Genomic DNA, 27321 nt, shown 5'->3' on the forward strand with positions numbered 1-27321 from the left:
TCCTAAAAGTTGACATGTATTGTTATTTCTTAAATGCTAATAAAGACCAAAAAATTTACGCCAAAGAGTATCTTCTTTTACTGTAGTTCTACTTGGTGTTGGCGATTAAAAATAAATGTAATAGAATTTGTTGTTTCCTTACTTTAATACGCATTCCGATACCGTGGACTCTGCAAACTTGAGTAACTTCGAGTTACGGAGACGGTGGATGGATATAATTTTATATAGTTTTTTTTTTGCTTTACACTTTGAGTATGTGTTATACAAATAATACAATTATACTGGAACAAATGAGTATAAGTACAAGTATAACAGGTACAAATAATAAAATTATATTGGGATAAAAGAGAATAAATACAAGTATAACAGCGTCATCAGAATCAATGTACAGGATTACTCATAATATTCAGTCCAATTTCACCAGTATTCGGTTGAAGTCTTCCCTTCTCTCGATGTTTCTACTGCCTTGGCGTAGTAGTTTGTAGACAGTCCTTTACATGTATGTATGTTTAGAGTCTACTGTCTTACTAGGGCAAAGGGTTGGCGACTTCAAATGCAAAGACCCCCCCGAGCGGCACTTACTCTAGGTACTCCGCTGCTCTGATCTCTACTGATTATAAACTAGGTTTAACCCCCACTTACCATAAGTCATGCGCAATTAAATCGAACGACCGGACTTTCGGGAACAAAACCAATACTTTTAGGATAATATTTTAGTTTTAATTTTTTGTTTAAAAGCTTGGTAAAGTGTTCACTTATCAGAGCAGAAACAAGAAGAATTACTGTCATCAACATTTCATGAACGAATTCGAATTTCGGAGCTTATCTGGAACCGGAATTATATATATCAAGGAGTGTCATTTTATCATGAACTAGCAAGATACCTGGCTTTGCCCGTGGACCAAATTCGCCAGGAGCCCAATTCGCCTGGGGCCAAAATCGCTCGGAACCCAAATTCGATGGCGTAAAACATTCACGGGGTCATGCTGGTTAATTTGATACCACATAATGTGGGGATGGAGTGCGGCGACGAAGCGTGATTCGCCCGAGGCCAAAAGTCGATTGGCTGTCTAGTCCTTCTTATGAGACGAAAAACCGAGGTCCCGTGTATATATTGGAATGCACGTAAAAGATCCCTTGGCAGTTGGAATTCGATATAAGAGTGGGCGATAGTGCCGCTGCCCGGGCAAAATTTACCTCATAGCACACTGTATGGCGTATGCCCGTCTTCATTAGCCCAGCATAGGAGCAGAACAGTAGGACGTTAAACCCCATTTCATTTCATTTCATTTCCAAAAGTCGATTGGGGGTGGGGGTCACGTGGCTAAGTGGGTAAGACGCTGGCTCGCTAGCCTGGAAGTCGGGTGTTCAATCCCTGCATTGTCCAAGAAAGTTCATTCAGATTTTCCGGCGTGGTTCCCCCTTGTCAGTGATGCAGGACGGAGGGCCTGACAAGGACAGCAGTCTAGTCGTTCGAATGGGACGAAATACCGAGGTCCCGCGTACACATTGGCGTGTGCACGTAAAAGATCCCTTGAGAGTTGGATTTCGATATAAAAGTAGGACGCAGTGCCGCTGTCCGGGCAAAATATCCCTCATAGCACACTATAATTTGAGGGAGGGTACTCCAATTTAATTTGGGACGTATTCAATCAATGAACAACAACAAACGAATGAAATAGCGTTTAATTAAAAAAATATTTTACTCCATCAACTGCGCTAATGAAGATGGAAAATTTTGCCCGGACAATTGAATTCTAACTGTCAAGGGGTATTTTATGGAAAGTCGCTTTTTCGTCCCATCCGAACGACTTTTTCTATTGGATTTTTTTCATAAGGGTATTGGGTGATTATTATATGGGTTGAAATAATGGTGGATTTTGGTAGATTTGGTGAATCCATGACCACTCGGACCACAGACCACTCGGACCAAGAAGCAAGACCACTCAGGCTAATTAATAGACCACTCGGACCAAACAAATAGACTACTCGGACCAAACAAATCATGCTACCGTATTGGATGTTATAATTGGGTAATTCGGCGCGTGTCGTGATTATAAGAGCTTATTCTTTTGTACAATATTATTTATGAAATAAAGCTCAGCCCAATATTTCGTTTCGGTTCGCAGGAATTGAACTATTCTTAAATTTGCATTTTACCCAGGTATTTGTATTTACGCCATTTTACCTGTGTTGACCTAAATTTGAAAGAAATGCAAATGGCGGACTAAAGTTAATGGGCGAATAGGTGAGTCATTTCAAATTATATATTTATAAGACTTGGGTTACATTTTCTCAGATTTATACGCCAGTATGCACAAGTGTTATATTATACGAACATAATTTAAGGTTCGGATCGAAATATAAAATAAAAGTTGGCTTTCATCCGTCCCTTTTAAAATTGTGTTTGTTACCTGTGTATGTGCGGTATGCCCGATTGGTGACTCAAAATATTTTGAACCAAAACCTTGAGATTTGTCCTGTTTCAAATAATCTGCACAATATATATTAACGTTGATAATAGTAATTTAAAAAAACGGGAATGTTTAAGTAGAATTTAATTTTTGAATGATTTTTGCGTTGTGTTATTCGTTGCTGTTTATAGTATAAGTCACCAAGCATTATTCTCTGATGAATCATGAGGTCATCTAGAATGATTTCAAGTTTTGTAATTTGGTTGGGACGTGAATGAATTTGATATATGGTTACATGTATACCATTTGGACAATCATTATTTTTGAGATTCAGCATTTATATCAACTTTCAGTATTTATATCAACTTTCAGTCCAACACAGAGTGGGGCGCATTTTTTTTAGTTTTTAGATTATTTGAATTGATATTACAAGTAGGTGAGAAGTCAAAGGTTTGTTTTAATTTTTGATTGACATTGTTTGCATCATGTTCATATTTCTGTATAAGGCAAGAACCAATGTGATAATTCTTTTAATACTTGGATGTTCACTCCACGTGCAATAAATGGCTAATGGGAATATGCATTTAAGTGCACAGATCTAAATGGCACTAGTACATGTATGTTAATCAATTACAAATGTCTAACCTATTATATTATTTTTAGAAAATTAAAAACAGTTTTGACCATGGCATTTAGAACAATATGGGCCTTTTTGTGGGCAATTTGTATAAATGAAATAGCCGCAAGTAAGTAAAAATGAATTCATTATCAATATAAAGTTGAATGTAATGCATGTATGTACTATGACTATTGCTTTCCTTGGTGACTCAGTAATTAAAACGCTGTCACGGTTTCCCCATGTCAATGGTGCTGTACAGGTGTGGGTTGTTTCATCCCTAACGTTACAGTGTCTACTTTTTAAGATTGGAATAAAAGAGCAAGGTCCTGTGTACACATTGGTGTGCATGTACAAAACCCTTGACAATTGGAATTCGACATAAAAGTGGAATCTAGCACAGCTTTCTATGCATAAATCAACTCATACCACACTGTATGGCGTATGTCCATCTTCATTAGGCCATGCAGTCAGTGCAGAAAATAGGACGTTAAACTCCCATCTCTTTTCTTTGCTTTCTAAGTGCCTTGCGTACATTTTATGTAGTTTATGTAACCCTTTATGAATATATTAATCTATATTTTTAATGTGGGCTTATGTACATGTAATACATAGGCCTACATGTATTGTCAAAACTTTTCATATTGCTTTCAGTTTAAAATACATTCCCTTGCATTGCATGGCAAACGTAAATCCTGATTTATTTTGATTCTCAGATGGTACTTCTACATGTATAAAAATTTCCAATTATATTTCAGTAACACGTCCCCCTGGTATGTTTATACAGCCAAGCTATGATGTTTATTATAAAGCTGGTGAAACAGTACAGATGCCATGTGTAGCTGATGGAGAGCCTCAACCCAAGTATGTTGAAAATTCTTTATAACAGATTCAATTACTTAATTTGATATGTGTTGTTTATTACTTACAATGTTGATGTAGTTTGTGTCTTGTTCGCTGGTTTGTCTAATCATTTTGTTTGCGTGTAGTATGATCCCCTGCACTTACTATTAATTGAACTTATACATGTATGTAGCTCAACTAGCAAACACTTACAGTAGAATTAGTTGACATTGATTTTAGATGTTACTGTATTCAGAACCATATCTATATTCCATATCACTAAATCATCTAGCTGCTGGTGGGCTAATGGTTTGTTGCCTGGCAAGCTATATTTTTAATTAGATTGTAAATAATGACTGTTGGTATTTTAACAGGTATACATGGACAAGAAATGAAATAGATTTTAACCCAAGTGGTAATGATGATCGTATGGTGCAGTTACCCAATGTAGGTACAATAGTAATCAACAGACCAGAAGATAAAGATGAAGCCTTATATCAATGTTTCGCTGATAATGGCTATGGTATATCGGCAACAATTAATATTAATTTAAGGATAGCCAAATTGGATGACTTTGCTACTGATGACCCTATTATACATTCACCAAACCTTGGTAAGTTTGTTTTAATCCCCTGCATCTTTGCAGACTGAGACAGATATTACTTATTCTGTTGGATCATGTAATTATTAGTTACGGTAATACAAAAAGGAACAGTAAGTAAATGAAATTGGGATTCATGTCCTAACTTTCTGCACCAACCGCTAATGAAAACAGTCATACTAATTCATATTATATTCTAAGCTTCCATTTACAATCTGATTTAAAGCCATCTCCGTCCACGTTCTTTAAGATAACTCTGATTCTTTTTTTTTACATTAATTATCTCCCCTTGACAGTCCTATATACAACATGCATTGGGCCATATAAGGAACATCTTGGCAAAACAGCCTACTTATATTTCTAACTCCATCTGTCAATTGCTCTTTTACAGGCATGACATTGTATATCATCCCAATTGAATGACTTGACTTGGTCAACTTAGGGGTCGAACACAAGAACTGGTTATAAGTGGTTTCTAGCATGGGTGTGGATTTAAGGGGGGGTGGGGGACGTAGAATCGGGTTCGTCCGTCCCCCACAAAAATTATGACAAATCCACTTCCTTGGTTTCTAGCATTTCAAGTTAAATCAATATTCTCAGGGTGTTTATCTGTGGGGAATTGGAGTGGTATGTTAAAATATACGACTCATTTGTTTAAATTTAATTTTATAATTTAGGTGATCCTTTGACGCTGGATTGTGTTTTGCCTGACAGTGTTCCAAGTCCCCAATTTTACTGGGCAATAAACATTAAAGGCAATAATTTAGCCATCAATTATGATGCTCGTATTACCCTTGATCATGAAGGTAAGCTTAAAATATTCTAATAATATTATATTGTCAAAAATGAATATCAAATTGTACATGTATCTAGTCTATTCTTTGTAATATTCCTGTATTTGATGTGGACTCCTATTGTTTTTATCTGTGTCCACCATTCTGTCCACCTTGTCTTCAAACATACAGGGACTGTTTAGTTTAAGCACATTTTATTACTTTAAAGTAATAAAGTCACTAAAACTTACAAAGGAGTCCTCTCCAATACAATATAATTGTTATAGGTGGTCAATGAATCAAAGTTGATAATTGTACGTACATGTCAGATACTAATAAACAAACAAACATATTTAAGATATGGACTAGTGAGGATACCTCAGGATTACATACATAACAGCAGCGAAATATACGAAAGTGTAAGGTTTATTTGATGAGATACAAATATTAAATCGATTTCATTCAAAAATATAAACTCTTCTGCGGTGGCTGTAGTATGTGTTTCCATTCCAGAAACTACATCATGATTTAAATTGCTTTGTGTTTTCGATGTATTTCTGAACTTGCTTAACTAAATACATGTACATATTCAGACCTGTCATTAATGCCGGGTCACCGGACAACAGTGTCGTCAGATTATACAAAGGACAATTTTGGAAATGATGTTGTGTATCTTCCGTTTTATGGCCACAGTCAAATTTTTGATCATTTACAAGGTTAGATTTAAAAAGATGTGATTTTAATGGACTACAGTCGTGGTGAATTCTTGTATGTAAGATATTAAGTTTCCTGTCATGTGGAGATTTTGATTGATCAAATTTACTTGTTTTTTTATCAGGCTGCTCTATTAAATGAATCTAACGAATTCCATGCACAAAAATTGTGTTGGAAAAAAAAACATTTTTCAGGGACTGTTCATTTAGAGGTATGAAGGGATCATATTGAAATTCAGAGTTATCTCCCCATTACATTCCGACTTTCGATAGCTTGTGATGTAGAACAAAATCGAATTGATGTTATAGATTTTTCATAAAGTTTTGAAAGTGTTTACCAATATCTTTCTGTTTACAAAACTATGTGAGATTGCTCATTGCGGCATAAGAATCTTACTAAGTTTGTAAATTTTGGAATCATGTAAATTTTGAATTGTTTCATAGAATTATCTTACATTTAGGCCTACATTTGGACTGTTAAAACCTGTGAATGCAATATAGAAAAAAGTTTGCTACTTGTCTATGAACTTGTTTTGTTGTAAACAGTAGAGTTAATCCTTCATTACCTGTTCTTTCATTTATCAAGCATAACTCGGAAGTTTAAAGAAGAGCCCTATTGAAGTTCAAAAATGTTGTGGAGTTATTTCCCTTTCAACACATACTTTACAAATTTCTGATCTGTGTTGATTTTCTTTTCTTAAGCTCGTCTACGAATAACTAATGTAAAGGCCGAGGACAGACAAGAGGGTCGTGCTTATGCATGTATTGCTTTAAATCAAGATGTACGAAAAGTTGTGTCTGGGGTTCCAAATTTTATCCAACCCAGAGGAAGTAAGTATTTAAGTTAAACACTCTTATTTTCAAATTTGCAGTGAATATTTTGATTCCGATATTTATTTTTTAAAAGATACATTCCTACGAAAGGTATTTATTCATAGTTACTTCCAATAAAATTATGTCAAATTTGGTATACCGGTATATAGAAAATAAAGACGTGCACAGGGCAAAAATCTAAGGGGATCTCAGACTGTGAGAATATTGAGAGACTTGAGCTATGGCAAACTTTGCAATTAATTGTTGGAAAGAGAAGTTGGCAGAGGATACTGGTAATCCAAGAATTTATCATATTTATAGTAGGCCTATATATTCAGTGAGTAAAAACAAATGGTACAAGCTAAAAATGGATTCTACCCCAATCAAGTCACGTTACAATCAAGGCTGCTTAGATTAGATTTTTACAGCTTTGGATAATTTTCTTCTGATTGCAATGTTTTTAGAGAGCTTTAAAGCAAACTTTGGATACATGAATTAGTTTGAATATGTTTTAGTCCAAATATATCAAATCACAGAATTTATATGTTGGAAGGCGTCTTAAATTTGTGAAATTCTGCTGAGTTCCTTTATTGTGTGTTTAAACCTTTACTCGGTGGACAAACATTTTATTTGAAAAAATCTTTTGCAAAAAAAACAGTCAACTATTGCAATGTGATCTTGAAAAAAAAAAAGCGCTGTTATTTGTTTGAAAATACCAAAGGATACCAGTATTTATTTAGTTATTTTACAAATAATATGGAGACAAACAAGAAAAAGATTTTAATTAGGGCGTGGTTTGCTACAGAACATATGGCGGATAATGTATTTTTTTAAAACTTAAGTCGTTTGAATTTTCTATTTTAGCTGTGGAAACATTACATACTGTAACCTATATGTGGGCGTCCCCCTCTGATCATTACGGTCTTCGTGGTGATGAGTTTAAACTAAAGTGTATTTTCTCTGGAAAGTAAGTAATTTTAAAGGAATAGAAAAAAATGATAACATTTCATAAGACAATACAGTCATTTTGAGAATAGCATACAGTTAATTTTATTTACTATTGTCAGATGTTAAATGATAGTGAAGATAATTTTGCCAGTAGCCTACTACCTTATTTCTGCAGATTCTTGCTTCGAAAAATGAGGGAGGGTTGAGTGGCCGATTGGTTAACGCGTGCACGTTGCCTCATAATGGCTGTCATTGAGTCAAGTGGCATGGTTTCGATTCTGCTTGTATGTGACAAAGAGTAGGGTCGCCTGTCTAACCTCGTAGGTTTTCTCTGTGTCCTTTGGTATCCTCCCGCTGCTAAAGACCCCTATTTGCAAGTGAAATAATGAAATAAAATTGAACCATATGTTAGTCCCGAAATTTGTGTTGAGTGGAAAGTAAAACATTTCTCTTCCTCTCTTCAAGAAATGTACATGTATATGTGCATGCAATATGTGCTATTTGTTTTTATGTTTATAATGATGGACAAGGTATGAGCCAAATGAATCTTGTACTATCTTGACCAATCGCTGTAGATGAAATGATTGATTATGTCATGATTCTGCTCACGCTACATCTGTTATGAAGACTAACTGAATTGTGACAGAACTGTGACACTTCATAGCATTCCCATCAATTCTGAATATTCCATACCGACAGTCGAGCACCCCCTTCATGTCTATAGTTTTGATTTTTAAATTTATTTTAGTCCTACCCCTGATGTACATTGGACAAGAACCAAAGGTGGGGCTATGCCAGAAGGAATTAAGATAACTAGTTTTGGTCAAGAATTGGTTTTTCCTAGGCTGGCGGATAGCGATGCTGGAGAATATGAATGTTGGGCTCTCAATACACAAAGTGCTCAACGGGCACAGAGTTCATTTTCTATACGTGTTGAATGTAAGACATATATTCTTATTTTTATCTTAAAGAGGTGTTAGTGCTGTTGAAATCTTTTACTGGAGATTGTGTAGCTGACTGATCTCGCTGTAGATCATATGCATGTAGTCTGTTATTTATGCAACCCTGACTGTGTGTGAAGAGTATGGTTTCCTGGTTAACCTCATGGGTTTTCCCCGAGTGCTGTAGTTACTTTTCACATCTAATGACCCATGTGAACAAAGGGAATTATTGAAATATAAATGTTTACAATGTGCTTGTCCCAAAAATAACTGGGGTGTCACTAAATAATAATAACAAATATTATGGGTTTTATTTCTCAGCAAGACCATACTGGACAGATAATGGTCCAGACGATGTAGAAGTTGGCATTGGTGGTTCTGCAACTTTTGTATGTAAGGCTCAGAGTAATCCAGATTCAAAAACAAAATGGTTTGTTAATGGTGTTCCTTTTGCAAGTAAGTAAAATCGTTATACATATTTGTGGAACTGGACTGGCCTGGGCAGCTTCATTCAAACTTGTCGGTTTTCTCCGATTTCCTCCCATTGTCCCACTGCTAAAGACCCCTACATGGAAGCGATTTATTGAAATAAAATTGACCTAATTTTTGTGTCGAGTGGATATTAAACCCCATTTTTCTCTCTGTTTAGATCTCTGTTTAGATATTTAAATGAGTTTCCTATATTTTTGCAGAGGCAACAGACCCCCGAATAACGAATGGTAGATTTAAAGTTTTGGCAACTGATACTGTGCAGATGGTTAATGTGACGCGTGATGATGCTATGGTTATCCAGTGTAACGTGTCAAATAAGCACGGATATATCTGGGGTGATTCCTACCTAAATGTGCTGTGTAAGTATTTTTGTTTACCTTGTGTTGTTTAACATATATATAGTCTCCATCACAAAGTTGTCAATTTATATATTGTAATGACTTTTGGTAATCTTGGTTGGACTCGCCAAAGTAACCAATTTGCAATGACTGAAGTTGGTATCCTCGACGGACGTTCATTCGTAATTTGAATATTTTGATTATATTATCCAGAAAGGGATCCCATGTGGACACAATGCTATATACAGATGGATTATGGGATGTGATCTAATGAACTAATAAAACCTATAAGAGTTATATAGTTTAATTTTAAGGGTGGAATAGTTTTTATATATTTCTAGCTGAGTCACCAGCTATGTGGATGAATTAGTTTTTATTTATTTCTAGCTGAGTCACCAACTATAATTCGACCACCTGAAGCTAATCAAGTTACAGCAGAAGGTTTATCTGTGAATATATCTTGTCTTACTACTGGTAAACCTGATCCACAGATTACTTGGTTTATAGAAGGTCAGCAGATAACAGGAGGTCGTTATATAACTCAGCTAAACGGAGATTTATTAATTCAGGTAAGAATAGTTACAGTTCTTTGTAACCCGTCCCCTCCTTCCCAGGAAGATTTAGTCAGAAATTGATTGAGTTTTACAAATCTATTATTCCTAAAGTGGCATTTAGTTTATGACGTGCATGAAAGGCAGTTTAAAGTCCTACTTTTCTGCACCAAATTCATATGATAAAACCTAATTTGAACCACTTGTCTATACCTTGCTTTGAAAAGAAAAAATTCTGCGTCTTGTAATAATTCTTCTATTTTTATTTTATAGAATGTTGTGTTATCGGATGCGGGTAATTACTTGTGTTTAGCTGAGAATCGCTACGGAAAAAACAATGCAACTGGAAGATTAACCGTTCGGCGAAAAACATTGATTGAGCAAGAGCCCTTGGATCTTGAGGTTATTGCTGGAAATGATGCAAAGTTTACATGTTCTGGCACAACTGACCCTGAAGAAGTTCATAATTTGGAGATTCTTTGGGAAAAAGACAACAAACCTATCACCCCAAATGACCAAAGAATGACAACCAATAATCAAGATAATTCCTTGACCATAAGTGGAACCATTACAAGAGATTCTGGAACATATACTTGCATAGCAACCAATGGTCTTGACAATGCAAGAAAGGCAGCCATGTTGACTGTCAAAGGTAGGTTGTCGTTATATGTCTATTGTTTTCTCAACCTTTATGTTATCGAATACAATTCAAAAAATATTTCAAAACACCTCAAATATCCCAAAAGATTTTTTTGAAATAAAACACAAATATAGTCTCTCACAAGTTTTCACAGGAAATATAAATATAACTTTTAAAAAGAAATGTCACTCCAACTGAACGCTATCAATATTTCTGCCTACGAATATTTCACAGGAATTGTCGTCTTACATGTTTCATAGCGTCGGAAATAAAAATACATAACTGAAATCTTAGACACTATTATATTCCAATATACCTCTACACTGAATTTTGATTCAGTTGAACTTTCCCTATTCTAGAAATATTAACTGTAAGTTTTGTTGTATCATCTGTAAGACTGAAAGCATGTCCAAGATGGCGGACATGCTTGATCTTTGCTATAGAGTATTCATATTCCTTGTAACATCGAATATAAAAATAAATAGTTTATTTCTTCGACATTATCATATTCCACTATATGATAGGCAGCAAATCCTAAAAATTCTGATTCCATGTCACTCTCCACATCATAGAATTATTAGCCGTAAGTTAGTCTTGATAATGTTGGAATAATGCCCCATTGTGAATTTTCACCTTTGACCTATTACATAAATTCCTGGAGATCCTTTGTTAAAGCAATTCATTTTTATTGGACAATTTGCGAATATAACGTTCCTTTTCATTGGATGGTTTATTTTTATCTCCCAATCAGCATTAATTTTAAAAAATTAAAAAAAATTAGCTTTTGATCGCTAATGTGGATATCAAGAATGATTAGTCTGCGCTTTTATTGGTTTTAAGTTTCACTTTATTATTGTTCTGCAGATCGTCCAGACGCTCCTACTAATGTACGTGTAGAGAGATGTGATAGCAATGCTACAATCAGATTTACACCAGGAAGTTACAACAACGCTCCTATACAGTACTTTGTTATCCAGTACAATACATCTTTTAATCAGGACCAGTGGAACTTCGGTGTTAAATCAGATTCTACTCAGACTCAAGTAACGTTGCCACTATCGCCATATGCTAACTTCACATACAGAGTTATAGCATATAACAAGATCGGAGAAAGTGACCCTAGTTTCCCATCAGAAAGTGGTTGTAGGACAAACCCAGCTCTTCCTAGTAAAAATCCGGAAAATCTACGTACAATCGGCTACAAGAGAAATTATCTTTACATGGAGTGGACAGTGAGTTAAGAATTATTTTCTATTTTCGGCTAGAACTGGACGAAGCCTACATGTAATAGCTATTACAAAATTTCCAAATCATGTTGTGGCGTAGTTATTCCTCTTTGACGTCCGAAGAAGAGTAGGCTAGCTGAAACACTATTAATTGCGCTGAAATTCTGCTCTCACATTTTATGCCCAATCATAATAATAAAAATTAACATATTTTTGCCTTAGAAATGAAATGAAATGAAATGGGGTTTAACGTCCTACTGTTCTGCTCCTAACCTGGGCTAATGAAGACGGGCATACGCCATACAGTGTGCTATGAGGGAAATTTTGCCCGGGCAGCGGCACTACGGCCTACTCTTATATCGAATTCCAACTGCCAAGGGATCTTTTACGTGCACGCCAATGTGTACACGGGACCTCGGTTTTTCGTCCCATCCGAACGACTAGACAGCTTTCCTGGTCAGCCCCTCTGTCCTGCATCACTGACAATGGAGAGCCACGCCGGAAAATCTGGATGAACTTTCTCGGCTAATGCAGGGATCGAACACCCGACCTCCAGGCTAGCGAGCTAGCGTCTTATCCACTTAGCCACGTGATCCCCTTTTTGCCTTAGAATACCAAAGTATTGTCTTAATGAGATATTTTACCCCATTCCATTTCAGACTGCATTTCAGTACTTATTATTGTTATCAAGTCATTTGTCTTTTTGTATTATTATTTTGTAAATTTATTTATATATTTATTGTATCAATATAACATGATCATACATGCAATATAACATATCCTTTGATTCCTTTCTGAATGACATTTTATGATTTTGGGCATTTGAATGTGTTTTGACAACTGGTTAGCTTAAATTGTGCTTTACTTATATTGATCATTTTCCTTTCATTAATTTAGCCAATGCCAAGAATTCAACAAAATGGGCCAGGATTTCAGTATGTGTTACAGATAAAAAAACGCGGTGATCCCGATCAGAACACAAATTCTATCACTATTGATGATTGGAGGATGGATCGTTATGAGATGTCTACTGGTGACATCTATCAACCATACGAAATAACACTTAAAGCCAGAAACGGCCAAGGTGAAGCTGGTGGCGCCAAGACAATTATTGGATTTTCAGGAGAAGATTGTAAGTTTACAAGAAATGGTATTCGAAGGAATATTATTAGTTTAACATGATTATGGTTTATTTACTCATGAGAATATTATAAGTTAATGAATGATACCTAGGGGATTATTATAAGTTTATGATTATTGTTTATGATACTCGGGGGAATATAATAGATTTATGATTATTGTTTATGATAATTCTGAGGAATATTATAAGTTTAATATAATTATGGTTTATGATACTTTAGAATTGTAAGTTTGATATGATTATGGTCTATATACTAAAAACATTTTTAGTATGATTAATATACACAGTTTGTGATACTAGAGATTTTACTAAGTTTAATATGGGTTATAGTTTGTGATGCTAGAGATTTTACTAAGTTTAATATGGGTTATAGTTTGTGATGCTAGAGATTTTACTAATTTTAATATGAGTTATAGTTTTTAATACTAGAGATTTTACTAAGTTTAATATGGGTTATAGTTTGTGATGCTAGAAATTTTACTAAGTTTAATATGAGTTATAGTTTTTAATACTAGAGATTTTACTAAGTTTAATATGGGTTATAGTTTGTGATGCTAGAGATTTTACTAAGTTTAATATGAGTTATAGTTTGTGATGCTAGAGATTTTACTAAGTTTAATATGAGTTATAGTTTTTAATACTAGAGATTTTACTAAGTTTAATATGAGTTATAGTTTGTGATGCTAGAGATTTTACTAAGTTTAATATGGGTTATAGTTTGTGATGCTAGAGATTTTACTAAGTTTAATATGAGTTATAGTTTTTAATACTAGAGATTTTACTAAGTTTAATATGGGTTATAGTTTGTGATGCTAGAGATTTTACTAAGTTTAATATGAGTTATAGTTTTTAATACTAGAGATTTTACTAAGTTTAATATGGGTTATAGTTTGTGATGCTAGAGATTTTACTAAGTTTAATATGGGTTATAGTTTGTGATGCTAGATATTTTACTAAGTTTAATATGAGTTATAGTTTTTAATACTAGAGATTTTACTAAGTTTAATATGGGTTATAGTTTGTGATGCTAGAGATTTTACTAAGTTTAATATGGGTTATAGTTTGTGATGCTAGAGATTTTACTAAGTTTAATATGAGTTATAGTTTTTAATACTAGAGATTTTACTAAGTTTAATATGGGTTATAGTTTGTGATGCTAGAGATTTTACTAAGTTTAATATGAGTTATAGGTTTTAATACTAGAGATTTTACTAAGTTTAATATGGGTTATAGTTTGTGATGCTAGAGATTTTACTAAGTTTAATGTGAGTTATAGTTTTAATACTAGAGATTTTACTAAGTTTAATGTGAGTTATAGTTTGTGATGCTAGAGATATTTAATATGAGTTATAGTTTTTAATACTAGAGATTTTACTAAGTTTAATGTGAGTTATACTTTGTGATGCTAGAGATATTACTAAGTTTAATATGAGTTATAGTTTTTAATACTAGAGATTTTAGTATGTTTATGAGTTATAGTTTTTGATAATAGAGATTTTACTAAGTTTAATATGAGTTATAGTTTGTGATGATAGAGATTTTAGTGTGTTTATGAGTTATAGTTTTTGATAATAGAAATTTTACTAAATTTAATGAGTTATGGTTTGTGATGCTAGAGATTTAAGTATGTTTATGAGTTATAGTTTTTGATACTAGAGATTTTACTAAGTTTAACATGACTTATGGTTTATGATACTAGAGATTTTACTAAGTTTAATATGAGTTATAGTTTGTGATGCTAGAGATTTTACTAAGTTTAATATGAGTTATGGTTTATAATACTAGAGATTTTACTAAGTTTAATATGAGTTATAGTTTTTGATGCTAGAGATTTTTACTAAGTTTAATATGAGTTATAGTTTGTGATACTACAGATTTTACTAAGTTTAATATAGTTATAGTTTGTGATACTAGAGATTTTACTAAGTTTAATATGGGTTATAGTTTGTGATGCTAGAGATTTTACTAAGTTTAATATGAGTTATGGTTTATGATACTAGAGATTTTACTAAGTTTAATATGGGTTATAGTTTGTGATGCTAGAGATTTTACTAAGTTTAATATGAGTTATAGTTTTTAATACTAGAGATTTTACTAAGTTTAATGTGAGTTATAGTTTGTGATGCTAGAGATATTTAATATGAGTTATAGTTTTTAATACTAGAGATTTTACTAAGTTTAATGTGAGTTATACTTTGTGATGCTAGAGATATTACTAAGTTTAATATGAGTTATAGTTTTTAATACTAGAGATTTTAGTATGTTTATGAGTTATAGTTTTTGATAATAGAGATTTTACTAAGTTTAATATGAGTTATAGTTTGTGATGATAGAGATTTTAGTGTGTTTATGAGTTATAGTTTTTGATAATAGAAATTTTACTAAATTTAATGAGTTATGGTTTGTGATGCTAGAGATTTAAGTATGTTTATGAGTTATAGTTTTTGATACTAGAGATTTTACTAAGTTTAATATGAGTTATGGTTTATGATACTAGAGATTTTACTAAGTTTAATATGAGTTATAGTTTGTGATGCTAGAGATTTTACTAAGTTTAATATGAGTTATGGTTTATAATACTAGAGATTTTACTAAGTTTAATATGAGTTATAGTTTGTGATGCTAGAGATTTTTACTAAGTTTAATATGAGTTATAGTTTGTGATACTAGAGATTTTACTAAGTTTAATATAGTTATAGTTTGTGATACTAGAGATTTTACTAAGTTTAATATAAGTTCTAGTGTTTGATGCTAGAGGTTTTACTAAGTTTAATATGTGTTATAGTTTGTGATGCTAGAAATTTTTTACTTAGTTTAATATAAAGTTTATAGTAAGCTTATAGTTTATGATATCTTGATTATTTTTTAGATCCAACTGTTATTCCTACTAATTTAGCAACTGAGATGATCAACATAACATCTGCTACCCTATCGTGGAATTTTGATATGAATACGGTTGATCAAATAGATACACCACTTAGAGGAGAATTTAAAGGTTTTAAGGTTTGTTTTTTATTTCAGTGTCTAACATTATTTGAAAAAGAATTCTCTGTTACTCTATTCACCATCTATGGGCTATCAGTGGGTTACAAACTTGGGGATCACACTTCTGTGACCTGTATGCATGTTGTGAGTTTAAATTCCACAATCACGTTACACCATGAACTATTGAGTATAGTAACATACAATACCTGTTAAAGTGGAAAAACCTGTAATTTTAAACTCATAAACATACATTATTGAAGATTAGATAAAGAGCTGGCAGTTCTCATTATATGCAGAAAATGTCAGTCAAATTGCTCCATTCTAAGCCGAGAAGACCTTATTTTAAAATCACTGTAGCCTTGATTTTCATTGTTACCACTGTAATGATAATTCTTGATAATCCATCAGTGGGCGTTGAACAGTAGATCGGATTCAAATCCAATGAAAATCGGACATATAAGATGACATTGAGAGTTAATAAATGTCTAATTGAAAGTCTGTGTAACATTTCAGGCCTAAAGAAAGACCTACAATAGGCAGATTTAGCTCTTACATAATGTATGTTTAATAAAACCGGAAGTTATACTTCAAGACAGAATTTTTTGATATTAGTTGTCAGTAGGGTCATCATACATGCAAAGATCATTGAACGACTGACACCAGATAATAGGTCAAAAGTCAAAAAAAATTTCAAGGTGAAACTAGAAATAAACAAAATTGAAATGCAAAAATCGACTCCCTAAGAATTTTTGGCATTTGGAGTAGGTTTAAAATAAAAAATTTTTTTTCAAAAATCGAAATCAAAATGGCGGCTGAATATCGATTTGGAGATTTATTTGTAAAATCCAATATGGCAGCCACGTGATTGAAAATGTTATGGAACAAGGTTTCTGAAAATGAAAGATATGTTGAGATAGCACCACAATATGTTATTTTTGGTCTATTTTTAAAATGGAGAGAACAGTATTTGGAAAAATTGGAGGAACACTGTAATTCCCGAAGTTTCCGAAAGCTGCCACCAGAAAGGGCATCTATGCGTTTCTTATTCCTACCAAGTTTCAGCTTCATACCTCAAATACAAACAGAGATAAGTCATCTTGAATGTCGAAAAAATGCTGAAGAAAACTTTCGTAAATCTTTGCTGCTAAAACTAATCGAGCAAACTTCCGAATTTAAAAAAACATCAGTCAGAGCCCCTATGGTATCCTTCCAAAGAATTCATAAATGATAACCAGATGAAGATCCGTTGAGAAATAACCATGATATGATGGGCAATCTGAGATTACTTTTGTCCCATCATTAAAACACTTACTGATTGTCAAAAATGAGCCAATTTATATATAACAAATAGTTCCATGGAGGCCAAAAATATCTACGTTGGCATAATGTTTGCACCATGCACAGTTTTGGCTGCATACTCTGACTAAAATCCTAAAAAATTTTTTTTTTACGAAAACAATACCTGTTTCTCCATGTTCTGTTAATCTCTCTGCTTGTAGGTGTATTCTAAATATTTGCAAATGTTAACTTTGCTTAATTTTCCCTTTTAGATTCAGTATTGGGAACAACAAAACAAAGCCTATACTGTCAGAGAATATGATATATCTGCTGCTGAGGCCAAGAAATATGCTCAAGGAAATAAAGTCATCGCTGTAATTAAAAATCTTTTGCCATATATATATATTGAAGCTCGGGTGTCTGTGATGAATAATTTCTTTGTTAGTCGACCAACTGATGTAATACGATTCCAGACTTTACCTGGAGGTAAGATTTTTGTGTTTTCATGTGAATCTGTTATCAACCCTTTGACTGCCAAGTTCCTGAAAGCTTCATGGCCTATACACTACAAGGTTGTTGTTTTGGTTTATCTCAAAAGTTCCACCCATGGCTGGAAGTACATGTACACCGAACCAACTGTGGGCACTACATGCTTCAAATTTTGACGATACACTGGTGTGAGGATTAATGAACTTAAGTTAACAAATATTTATTGTTAGTAGGTGTTGTAAAAATATCAATATTCACAGTATTTTTAAGATATTGCCCCCAGTCAAACCTAGCTTTATTCTAGTTCTTAATGTATTTGTATCATTCCAGTACCCGGTCCAGTAGAAAGATTTTTAGCCCGAAGTATTGGTAACAATCATTTTAACCTGGAATGGTTGGAACCATTGGATAAGAATGGACAAATTATAGGATATGACATTGGATACCAGACTGTAAATGGGTTAGATTTAGGCAAAATGCAAGATCGAGAACCACAGATTCGAGATTCTTACCAGACTAGTGCAATGTTGAGTGGGCTTCTATCAGAAACTAAGTACAGAGTTTATATCTGGGCGAGAACAGCTCAAGGCCGTGGAGACAGTTATTTTATAGAACTTGTTACTACTGAGCCAGGCAGTAAGTATCACTAAATCAAATACAGTGAAATCCAACATTAGTTTTAAAGGCCATATAATAAAAGAACCATATACCTTATGTTGTTCTCTGTTATTCACTTATATGGGTTAGGATTAGTGAAGCCTGTCCCAATCAGTCAATTTTTTTATATTTCAAACTGGCGTTAATGATCAATGGTTAGTATTCTGACTGTGATCAAATTGATATCCACTTGGCACAGTCATAGCCAACAACATGCTGATCTCCCATGCTAATTAGAAATCCATCTTTGTTGGTGTCAAATTTGATTCTACTATTCAAATATTCTAAATCATGAGTGCAATTTAATTATTCAAAAGGATCAACATTTTAATGGTTTCTGAGTTCATGATTTCACAAATCTTTCATATCAAGATATTGTGCTTGATCTGTTTATTTGTGAATATTTTTTATTTCTTTGAATTAATGCTATTAATGTCCATTAGGAGACAAAAACTGATAAAATACCATTAGTTTAAATTAGAATCGGATAGCAAATACCAACTCTTAAGTTTTGAATAGCCTCTAAAAATTATTCAAATTTTAATATTGCTGTGAGTACTAATTTTGTCTATATACCTTATAGGTCCTCAAGCACCACGATATACAATAGCATCAGTAGGAGAACATCATATCAATATTACCTGGTGGTTAAACCCATATGTTAAATCAGGAACTGTTATATTTGTGGAATATAGAAAATTAGGTATGTATCTGAAATGCTCCGGATCGAAATGCCTTCAAATGAAGGACTATAAAAAGATTTTTTTTCTCTGATGTTCGATGTTCCAATTACAAGACCATGTAGTATTAGAGGACATCAGAGAGAAATATAATAATCTTTTAGATGTGTGATTATTTGATTTTGAAATCTAAAAATATTACCATTAAATTTTATTTAGATGCCCCTGAATGGTTAAAATCAACTGATGAAGTTATTAATAGATGGAAGAATATCACCAATCTTGAAGCTGGTACAACTTATGAAGTACGTGTGGTAGCCACGAACGGAGCACAGAGATCTGAATCTAGTACTGAAGAAGTTACAACCGTAGGCGTAGGTGTGTATTGTCGGTTTCCTTGCTCTTTTAACTTAACTATCATGGATAATATTTTGATAAAACTTTAATTTTTGGGTTTTATTTTGGGGGTTATTCCTCTGGTTGGCGCCAGTGTATGAATTTATATTGTATTATATGTTATTGCCAGCCCAATTAAAATTATTCAACCATTATTTTTTTTCGATTATTTACACCAATTGTATAATCGTAACAGAGTTCTTTTTTTCAATTTCAGCTGCGGCCACTGCCCTTATAGCTAATATTGGTTGGTTTATAGGCATGTTATTAGCTGTTATCATAGTAATAGCTATAGCAGTCGCCGTCTATTGTAGTGTTAAAGCAGGCCTTGGCTTTAAACGTGTTGAAACGGAGGATAATCATCATCCTTCCAGTTACTCAGGTATTAGTACATTACTTTACGCTTATTGTTCCGGTTATAAGGTAGTATTAACCCCTCTCTACTTTAGTTTTACTTCATTACATGTCAAATCAAATGCAACAAAAATGAATCCAGCAGCACCCGGCTAAAATTGGATTAAGGGCTATAGGATGTCTCCTGTTTACAATAATAAACAAAGAGCCTTGATTATTGTATGTACAAACACTGTACGCTATAAATCCTAATCCGTAATAAGAGAAATAAAATCCATATAAGGAAAGAGAAAATGGAGACAAGTAACAGATTGTCCAATAATTAATCTATTTTAAGAAACATCAGAGGGTGAAATACCTAAACTACTTATCTTAAATTATACTTATTAACAATATAACCTATAGTTCTGAGATGTGGATTTCTTAACATACGCAAGTGTAACAATTTTGGTGTAAATCTGATATATTGACATTTTCTGCATGTATTAATTTGACATGGAATGAGGCTTTTCCTTTTGTTTACTTTTGGTGACAGGATTACAAAACCTATCATTTTTTTAAGGGCCTATGTTTTTTTGTATACTGAAGCTGAACATTTTTCGATCCTTTGATTTTTGAAAGAAATTTTGATCTTAATAGGTCTGCTCTCTTAAAGTATCAGTCTGGTATATAAAATAAAAATGTGTTTCTATAACCTGCCTGTGTTTGACAGATATTGAATCGTTAGTTGTTTTCTGTAAAGTTTTGCATTCCTGAAACCCAAGCTTTTTTATGACATTATATAGCAGTATGGCCATCAACAAATTACATTTGGTAATCAGTGCCCTGATCTCTCAATTATGAAATTGTTTCGTCAAATTGAAAATGATCTGAATATATATGAAAATGATCTGAATATATATACCATGCTTCAGGCAGGAGCCAAAGGCTTCACTATGATGTGATGCCTTATGGTTTTTAACGGGTAATACATGTATGGCACCCTGCAAATTTGTTGTTTATAGTTTCATGTCATAAGAAAGTTTAATATTTATGTATAATGTATTTTATTTTATATGATATATTAATGTGTATTGCATGCTTTTATATCTTTTTTTATGTATCCTAAATATCCTCATTATTTCACAAAACTCATCTCCACAAGTGACAGTATTACAATGTATGTCAGATCACCGATGCCTTAAGTATATTGGCTAACTTTTGACAAGATCGCTTGAGTCTAAATTGTTTCCACTAAACTACCGTGAATAATGGCTTACCTTTGATTATACAATTCTAAAGGCTTTACAGAGAGCTACAAACATTTTATGATTGCTTGAGAAGAAATATGACCTTTACCTTTAGTTGACAGAAGTCTGTATGGGTGGATGAAGACAACATATTGTACATTTCATTGATGAAGATGAACTGACTAAATGATGTAGGCTTGTCCAAGATTAGTTCACCTCTGTCTTATATTACCAAAGTCATGCTGGTGCAATTATAAAGCTTCCTGTAAATCTGATTCAATGAGTTGAATTGAAATGTGTATAAAGCACATGTTGGCAGGACTTGGAAGTTGTAAAGTTCATTGAAGTGACCTACAGTGATTGTTGATTGATGCTTAAAGGTCACCGGAAAAGGTTCATAAATTTTTTTTAAAAATGCAAGTAATTATATCAACATATCCTTTCCATAACTAGAACCCGAACCCGAATGTTAATATTACCTGCAACAGGTAAATTTCAACATTAGTAATTTCTGACATTCTCCATGGGTAGTCGTAACTTTCCGTAAATAAACAATCTGTGACTTCATTTTAGTCCTTCTGCTCATATTCTAGTCTATATTTCTATGTGCAGAAGGACTAAAATGACGTCAAGGATTGTTTATTGACGGAAAGTTACAACTACCCACGGAGAACGGCAGAAATTATTAATGTTGGAATTTACCTGTTGCAGGTAATACTAACATTCGGGTTCGGGTTATAGTTAAGGAAAGGATATGTTGACATAATTACTTGCATTATTTAAAAAAAAAATGATGCTTTTCCGGTGACCTTTAACATCACCACACAGCCATACATCGTCTTCATAACAGCATGCCTCGTCTTCATAACAGTATGCCCCCCCCCCCCTGATTACTAACATTCACCATACTCGCTGATATTCAACTGTGTAGGTATAGTCACTTTAGATTAACTAGTAAATCACAATAATAATAATCTTTGTATATCATATATATATATATATATATATATATATATATCAATCTCACTGTAACACAGGTGTATTAATTGCATCAGTGTTGCAGCAAGTCTCTCTTGCTGGTAACAAATTATTTATAGCCATGCATGACACCACATAATCTATAAACTCACTTGTTCCTATGTTTTTTCCGATAACCTTTTTTTTGATGTCTAATCATATAATCATTTTTTAACACCCTACTCCTTTGATTATCCAGTATCAACCTAATCATAACCTACTTGTCACTAAGTCTATCTAGTTGATCATTTATGAGGAAATTCACATTTTATTTTTGTTTTATTTTATCTTTTGTTGATAATTTTAAATGTTACAACTGTATTCGACATTTCATGACCATACAATTTAAAAAGTTCTTTTCATGGAATATGATAAAGGCAAAATAAGTTGAGTTGTTGACCTGAACAGAAAGTTTAGTTTTGAATGGCGAATTTTGACAGATTTTCTTAAAGTGTTATAAAACATTTAAACATAGAAGTCATTGCTTATATTTGTGTTAACAGATACATCAAGGCTACCTGGAAAAATCCCTGAACCAAAAGGTTATCAGAATGATTATTATAATGATAAAGACAGGTAAGATTATATACAATTATTATTATGATGACAGAAATAGGTAGTAAAATGATTAATATACAATGATTATTGTACAAAATGATTATTATGATTACATATATAAAAGTAGCCTACAGTAGATTATGTAAAATTATTATTGAAACAATATGAGTATTATAACACAAAGTGTAGCAGGCCCGTAGTCAAGCTGTGGAGGAGAAGTGAACTTTTTAGGGGGTGGGGGGATGTTGGGTTCTCTCCCCTCGGACAAAGGGAAGTACTAGGGTTCTCCCCAGGACAATTTTGAAAATTGGATGACTACAGAGAATCGTTCTCTAACAAACTCTGAATATAGTGACGAGACAGGGGCCCACATGACAGTGGGCCATCGAGTAAGTCGCTACAAAAACAAATTATTATAATAATACAGATATTTCTGACATAGATATTATGGATTCAATAGATTTTTCAACGATTTACATTGCATTTCTTTGGATCACACTAAGCTGATTGATCCAATCAACCTTCAACTCTTAACTTGCCTATCTCCTCCTGATCATATTGATATGACATGAATATTAATACAATCTATATACTTGTCGATCAATCAGTCAATCCAATCAACCCATTTAATTTCTCAGGATTGACAACTAGCATGATCAGATACATCTATATACTTGTCGATGAATCAGTTGATCCAATCATCCCATTTCCTATTATTTAATCTCTCAGGATTGACAACCTAGCACTATCGATACAATCTATATACTTGAATCAAACGATCCAATCAACCCATTTTCTATTATTTAATTTCTCAGGATTGAAAATCTAGCATGACCAGATACAATCTATATACTTGACAATGAACCAATTGATCCAATCAACTCTTATTTAATCTCTCAGGATTGACAATCTAGCACGATCGATACAATCTATATACTTGACAATGAACCGAATGATCCAATCAACCACCCCGTTCTCTTAGCGGGGGTTTGGACATGTTCCTGAAGCAACGGCCACGAATTTTACAACATCTAGCTTGATAAGATGTACGTAGTTAAGGCGAGATCAAGCCTTCTATTGAAGATGGTAGTTGGATAGCTGAATTGTTAGCATGTGGTTTTGGTTCCTCGGTTGTACGTGACAAGGTGTAGGGTCGCCTGTCCGACCTCGTGGGTTTTCTCCGGGTCCTCCGGTTTCCTCCCACTGCTTAAGACCCCTACGCACAAGCTAATTATTGAAGTAAAATTGAACCATGTGTTAGGCCCGAAATGACCTAGTTTGTGTCGAGTGGACGTTAAACCCCATTTCTTTCTCTCTCCCTTTCTCTTAGCATTTCTCTCACAACCGTATCAATCTAGAACACTAGTTAATGAAGTTCTGTTAGATGTAGAAAATGCTCCAGTCAACCATCCCCATCAGTTAACTATTCTCTTAAATTGGTATAAAATAATTAACTGGATCAGAAATTGGATCGTTACGTTTGTATAGATTGTATTAAGAGTTGATTTGATCAATAAAATTGAGACTGTTGCACTTTGAAAGAAATGAATTGATTGTGTTGCTACGGATGATATATTTTGTTGAATCAATCGATTGTCTTACTGCACTTTAATGCATTTTTCATTTCTGTTTCACTTTGTGGTTCAATTTGCTAAGAACTATAATACATTGCAATGATGAAAAGAATTTTGTTAATATATTTCAGCTATCATGATCGTGATCATGACAGCATTAATAAAGATGATCCACCACCCAGCTATAGGGATTATGATCGAAGGGACAGCTATGATGACAGGCGTGATAGTTATGGAGACAGACCAGTTAGTTACTCCAAAAGAGACAGCTATGATGAGCGACGAGACAGTTATGGTGATAGGGATCACCACTATGAAGAATATGACAGAGAAAGGGATGGATATCGTGATGATCCTTATGATTATCAACGTCAGAATTCTGGAGCCTATGACCCAGACTTTGATACTCGTGAACCTTCCAAGTTTGACAACTATGGTGCTCCAAGAAACAACTACGATGATCAAGTTGCTTATAGCGACCGTTCCAGTCGTTATTCGGATCGCTATGATGACGTACCTCCCCCGAGACCTGCTTCAGGAGGTGCAGGTGGCGCATCATCGTCCTTTGTTTAAATCTGATGTTCAAGTGGACATAAATAAATTATATCGAAAAATGAACTGAACTCAAAGTTTGCAAAAGCGAATTTATTTCAAATTTCTTGAAGATCAGTCCACTATTTTTGTGAGTTAAGATTAATTGATTTATTTCTAAACTTGACCATTGAGAATTTATTTATGATCTATTATCATTGGATGCAAACATAGAATTCTGGGTATTTCTCCCGATTAATTGCTATAGTAACATGTACATTATAAAAAAAATATAGAATTACAAAGTGGTTGCCTTATTATAGACCTTTTTTTAAAGCCATGGTTCTGAATTATTTTCTCAGACAAATGAATCATTAGTTTTGTTGTGTGATCAAACATAGTCTACATTTCAAATATAAATGTACTGATAAAATAGTTTAGTTGCGTTCTCAATATTTTATTTTCATGTGATTAAGTTTATCATATGCATTGTTTTATTTTAGTTTTATCGATTATTGAAAAGGAGTACTCCTCGAAATTTCAAAGAGCAATGTAAAACTAACTTATTGCTAGGAAAATTATTTGTAAATAGGGTAGAAGATCTTTTGATCAGCAACTATAAAGAAAAGATATTATATTAAATGTGCCATTGTTGAAGTCTTATCAATCAATCTCTTGAGCACTGGCAAACAAGGAAACACAAGACTGTTGTGTGGTAAATTAGGAATCAACGGAATAGAAATGATCTTCACCCATTAATGGAGCTGAAACATGTTAATTGTTTTTCATTACATCACAACATATTTGGGACAGCCAGAACTTTCATTTAGTTGGTTCTTATTTTTGCCAATTCAAAACATCAGAACATCAAGTATCCCAATGTCTTATTGATGTTAAATGATAAACTACACAAATGAGTTCATTGATGAGAATTTTATTTTTAATGATGAATTTAACAGATTTTACATATTTTTGTGTTAATTAGTGCTTTTTATTGCTTAACAAATAATTATTTTTTTAATAAAGTCGAGGTTCCACTAATGTTTTCAGACCTTTCCATTCAAAACATTCTGAATCTCCAATCAGGTCTTGAATTTTAAACATTTATATTCCTGTTAAATCAATTCTTTTACCAAATGTTATAGTGTAACATATAGTAGAACTATGTAAAGAAAATTGTGATTCAATAAGTATACCTTAGGTTTGAATGGACTTCTTTGATTTTCGACTTTGTTTTATTGTTTTGCTACATTTTAACAATTTATATATGTCTGGCAATTCAAGTTATATTGATTGAGAAGTGTTGCTGTTTTATTTAATAACAAGATGAAATTTGTAGACATACTAAATTTTGTTTACTATGATGTTATGATAATTTAATAGTATTAGACTTGTGTACCATTAATTAAGTTGAAATAACATATGTCTTGCATTCAGTAAAAGTGAATTGGACCTTGTCATTGTGAATCAAACCTTGGTTAAGTTTGTATTATTTACAAAAATTCACACATTTGTAAATCTTGGTGTCTGAAGATGAATGTTGCTAACCAAACAATCTGCTTAATGTGAACCTGATCACTCCAAAAGTACAATTCAACTTTTAATTTTGACCTAAATCAAAGAGGTCTGAAGCCCTCAGGAGTATTAAATTTACACATTGTATATATTCTATAATATCATGTATATCATAACATTCCTTGCCTATAGATTGTTTATACCTGTATTTTTTATATTTACTGCTTATATAATAACATAATCATTTTATTTTATTTTTTTTTTAAATATTACATAACAACAGGGGAAACCAAATGCAAAGCATAATGTTTCTGTACAATTATCAAAAATTTCATTTCAGTTTCAATAGAAATAAAAATGAAATTCTGAACGCAGATAAATTGTTTCGTTTTCATGATGGATATATCATGCAAGAAATCATTGTTAAATTGGTTACACATTATATTTTATTAAAAAAATAAACATTTAAGACCAAGCCGATTTATTTAATTTGTTATCTTTGAGGTAAAAGAGGTTTAAATTACTCAATGTTTAATATGAGTTAGGTTTACATCACCTGAAATTATTGAAAATCATTTGTAAATAATCCCATTATAATCAGAATTACTATATAGTACATTCCATTAAAATACTATTTTAAATTGGTATTGTGAAAATTAGATTTTTTTTTTAATCGAATAAATCATTTTTCTAACAAATATATGTTTGTTCATTGTTTTACTTTCTAAAGGGTTTGAAATCTGAGTGGTTTGAACAGTAAATTGACTTTTGCAATAAACCATGGAGGGTGTGTTCCACCTTACAAAGGATGTCATATCTCACTGGTATTAACTACAAATTTGAAATATACACAGTTTGAAAGTCTTTTATAGTGCTAATTTTTTGCCTGGAATTTTTAAATGTTTTCTGTAAACACTACCCAGTTTCTCTGTGCCGATTGAAGTAAAACAAGAAGTTGCCATCATAAATTTTAACGTTCATCAAAATCGGACAAAAATTGTGAATTCT

General features: G+C 33.0%; 1 protein-coding gene across 2 annotated transcripts; it reads left to right on the forward strand.

Moving 5' to 3' along the window:
• The first annotated feature begins 2124 nt into the window (after positions 1-2124).
• LOC126828066 (neuroglian) lies at positions 2125-27013 on the forward strand. Of its 2 annotated transcripts, none has more exons than XM_056102129.1 (22): positions 2125-2248; positions 3078-3160; positions 3789-3894; positions 4248-4486; positions 5152-5280; positions 6663-6791; positions 7638-7740; positions 8470-8660; positions 8984-9118; positions 9355-9513; positions 9880-10061; positions 10317-10695; positions 11548-11915; positions 12807-13041; positions 15920-16053; positions 17586-17799; positions 18133-18438; positions 19043-19162; positions 19359-19517; positions 19753-19920; positions 22639-22711; positions 24399-27013. In XM_056102129.1, exons 2-22 carry the CDS (start codon positions 3100-3102, stop codon positions 24838-24840), a joined length of 4032 nt encoding a protein of 1343 aa, XP_055958104.1. In that variant the 5' UTR covers positions 2125-2248; positions 3078-3099; the 3' UTR covers positions 24841-27013. The 2 variants fall into 2 exon arrangements, with proteins under 2 accessions (XP_055958104.1, XP_055958105.1); XM_056102130.1 differs by having other exon boundaries at positions 19753-19917.
• The last annotated feature ends 308 nt before the right edge of the window (positions 27014-27321 follow it).

Source organism: Patella vulgata, chromosome 7, assembly GCF_932274485.2.
Source record: "Patella vulgata chromosome 7, xgPatVulg1.2, whole genome shotgun sequence".
In the NCBI taxonomy this organism is placed as follows: domain Eukaryota; kingdom Metazoa; phylum Mollusca; class Gastropoda; family Patellidae; genus Patella; species Patella vulgata.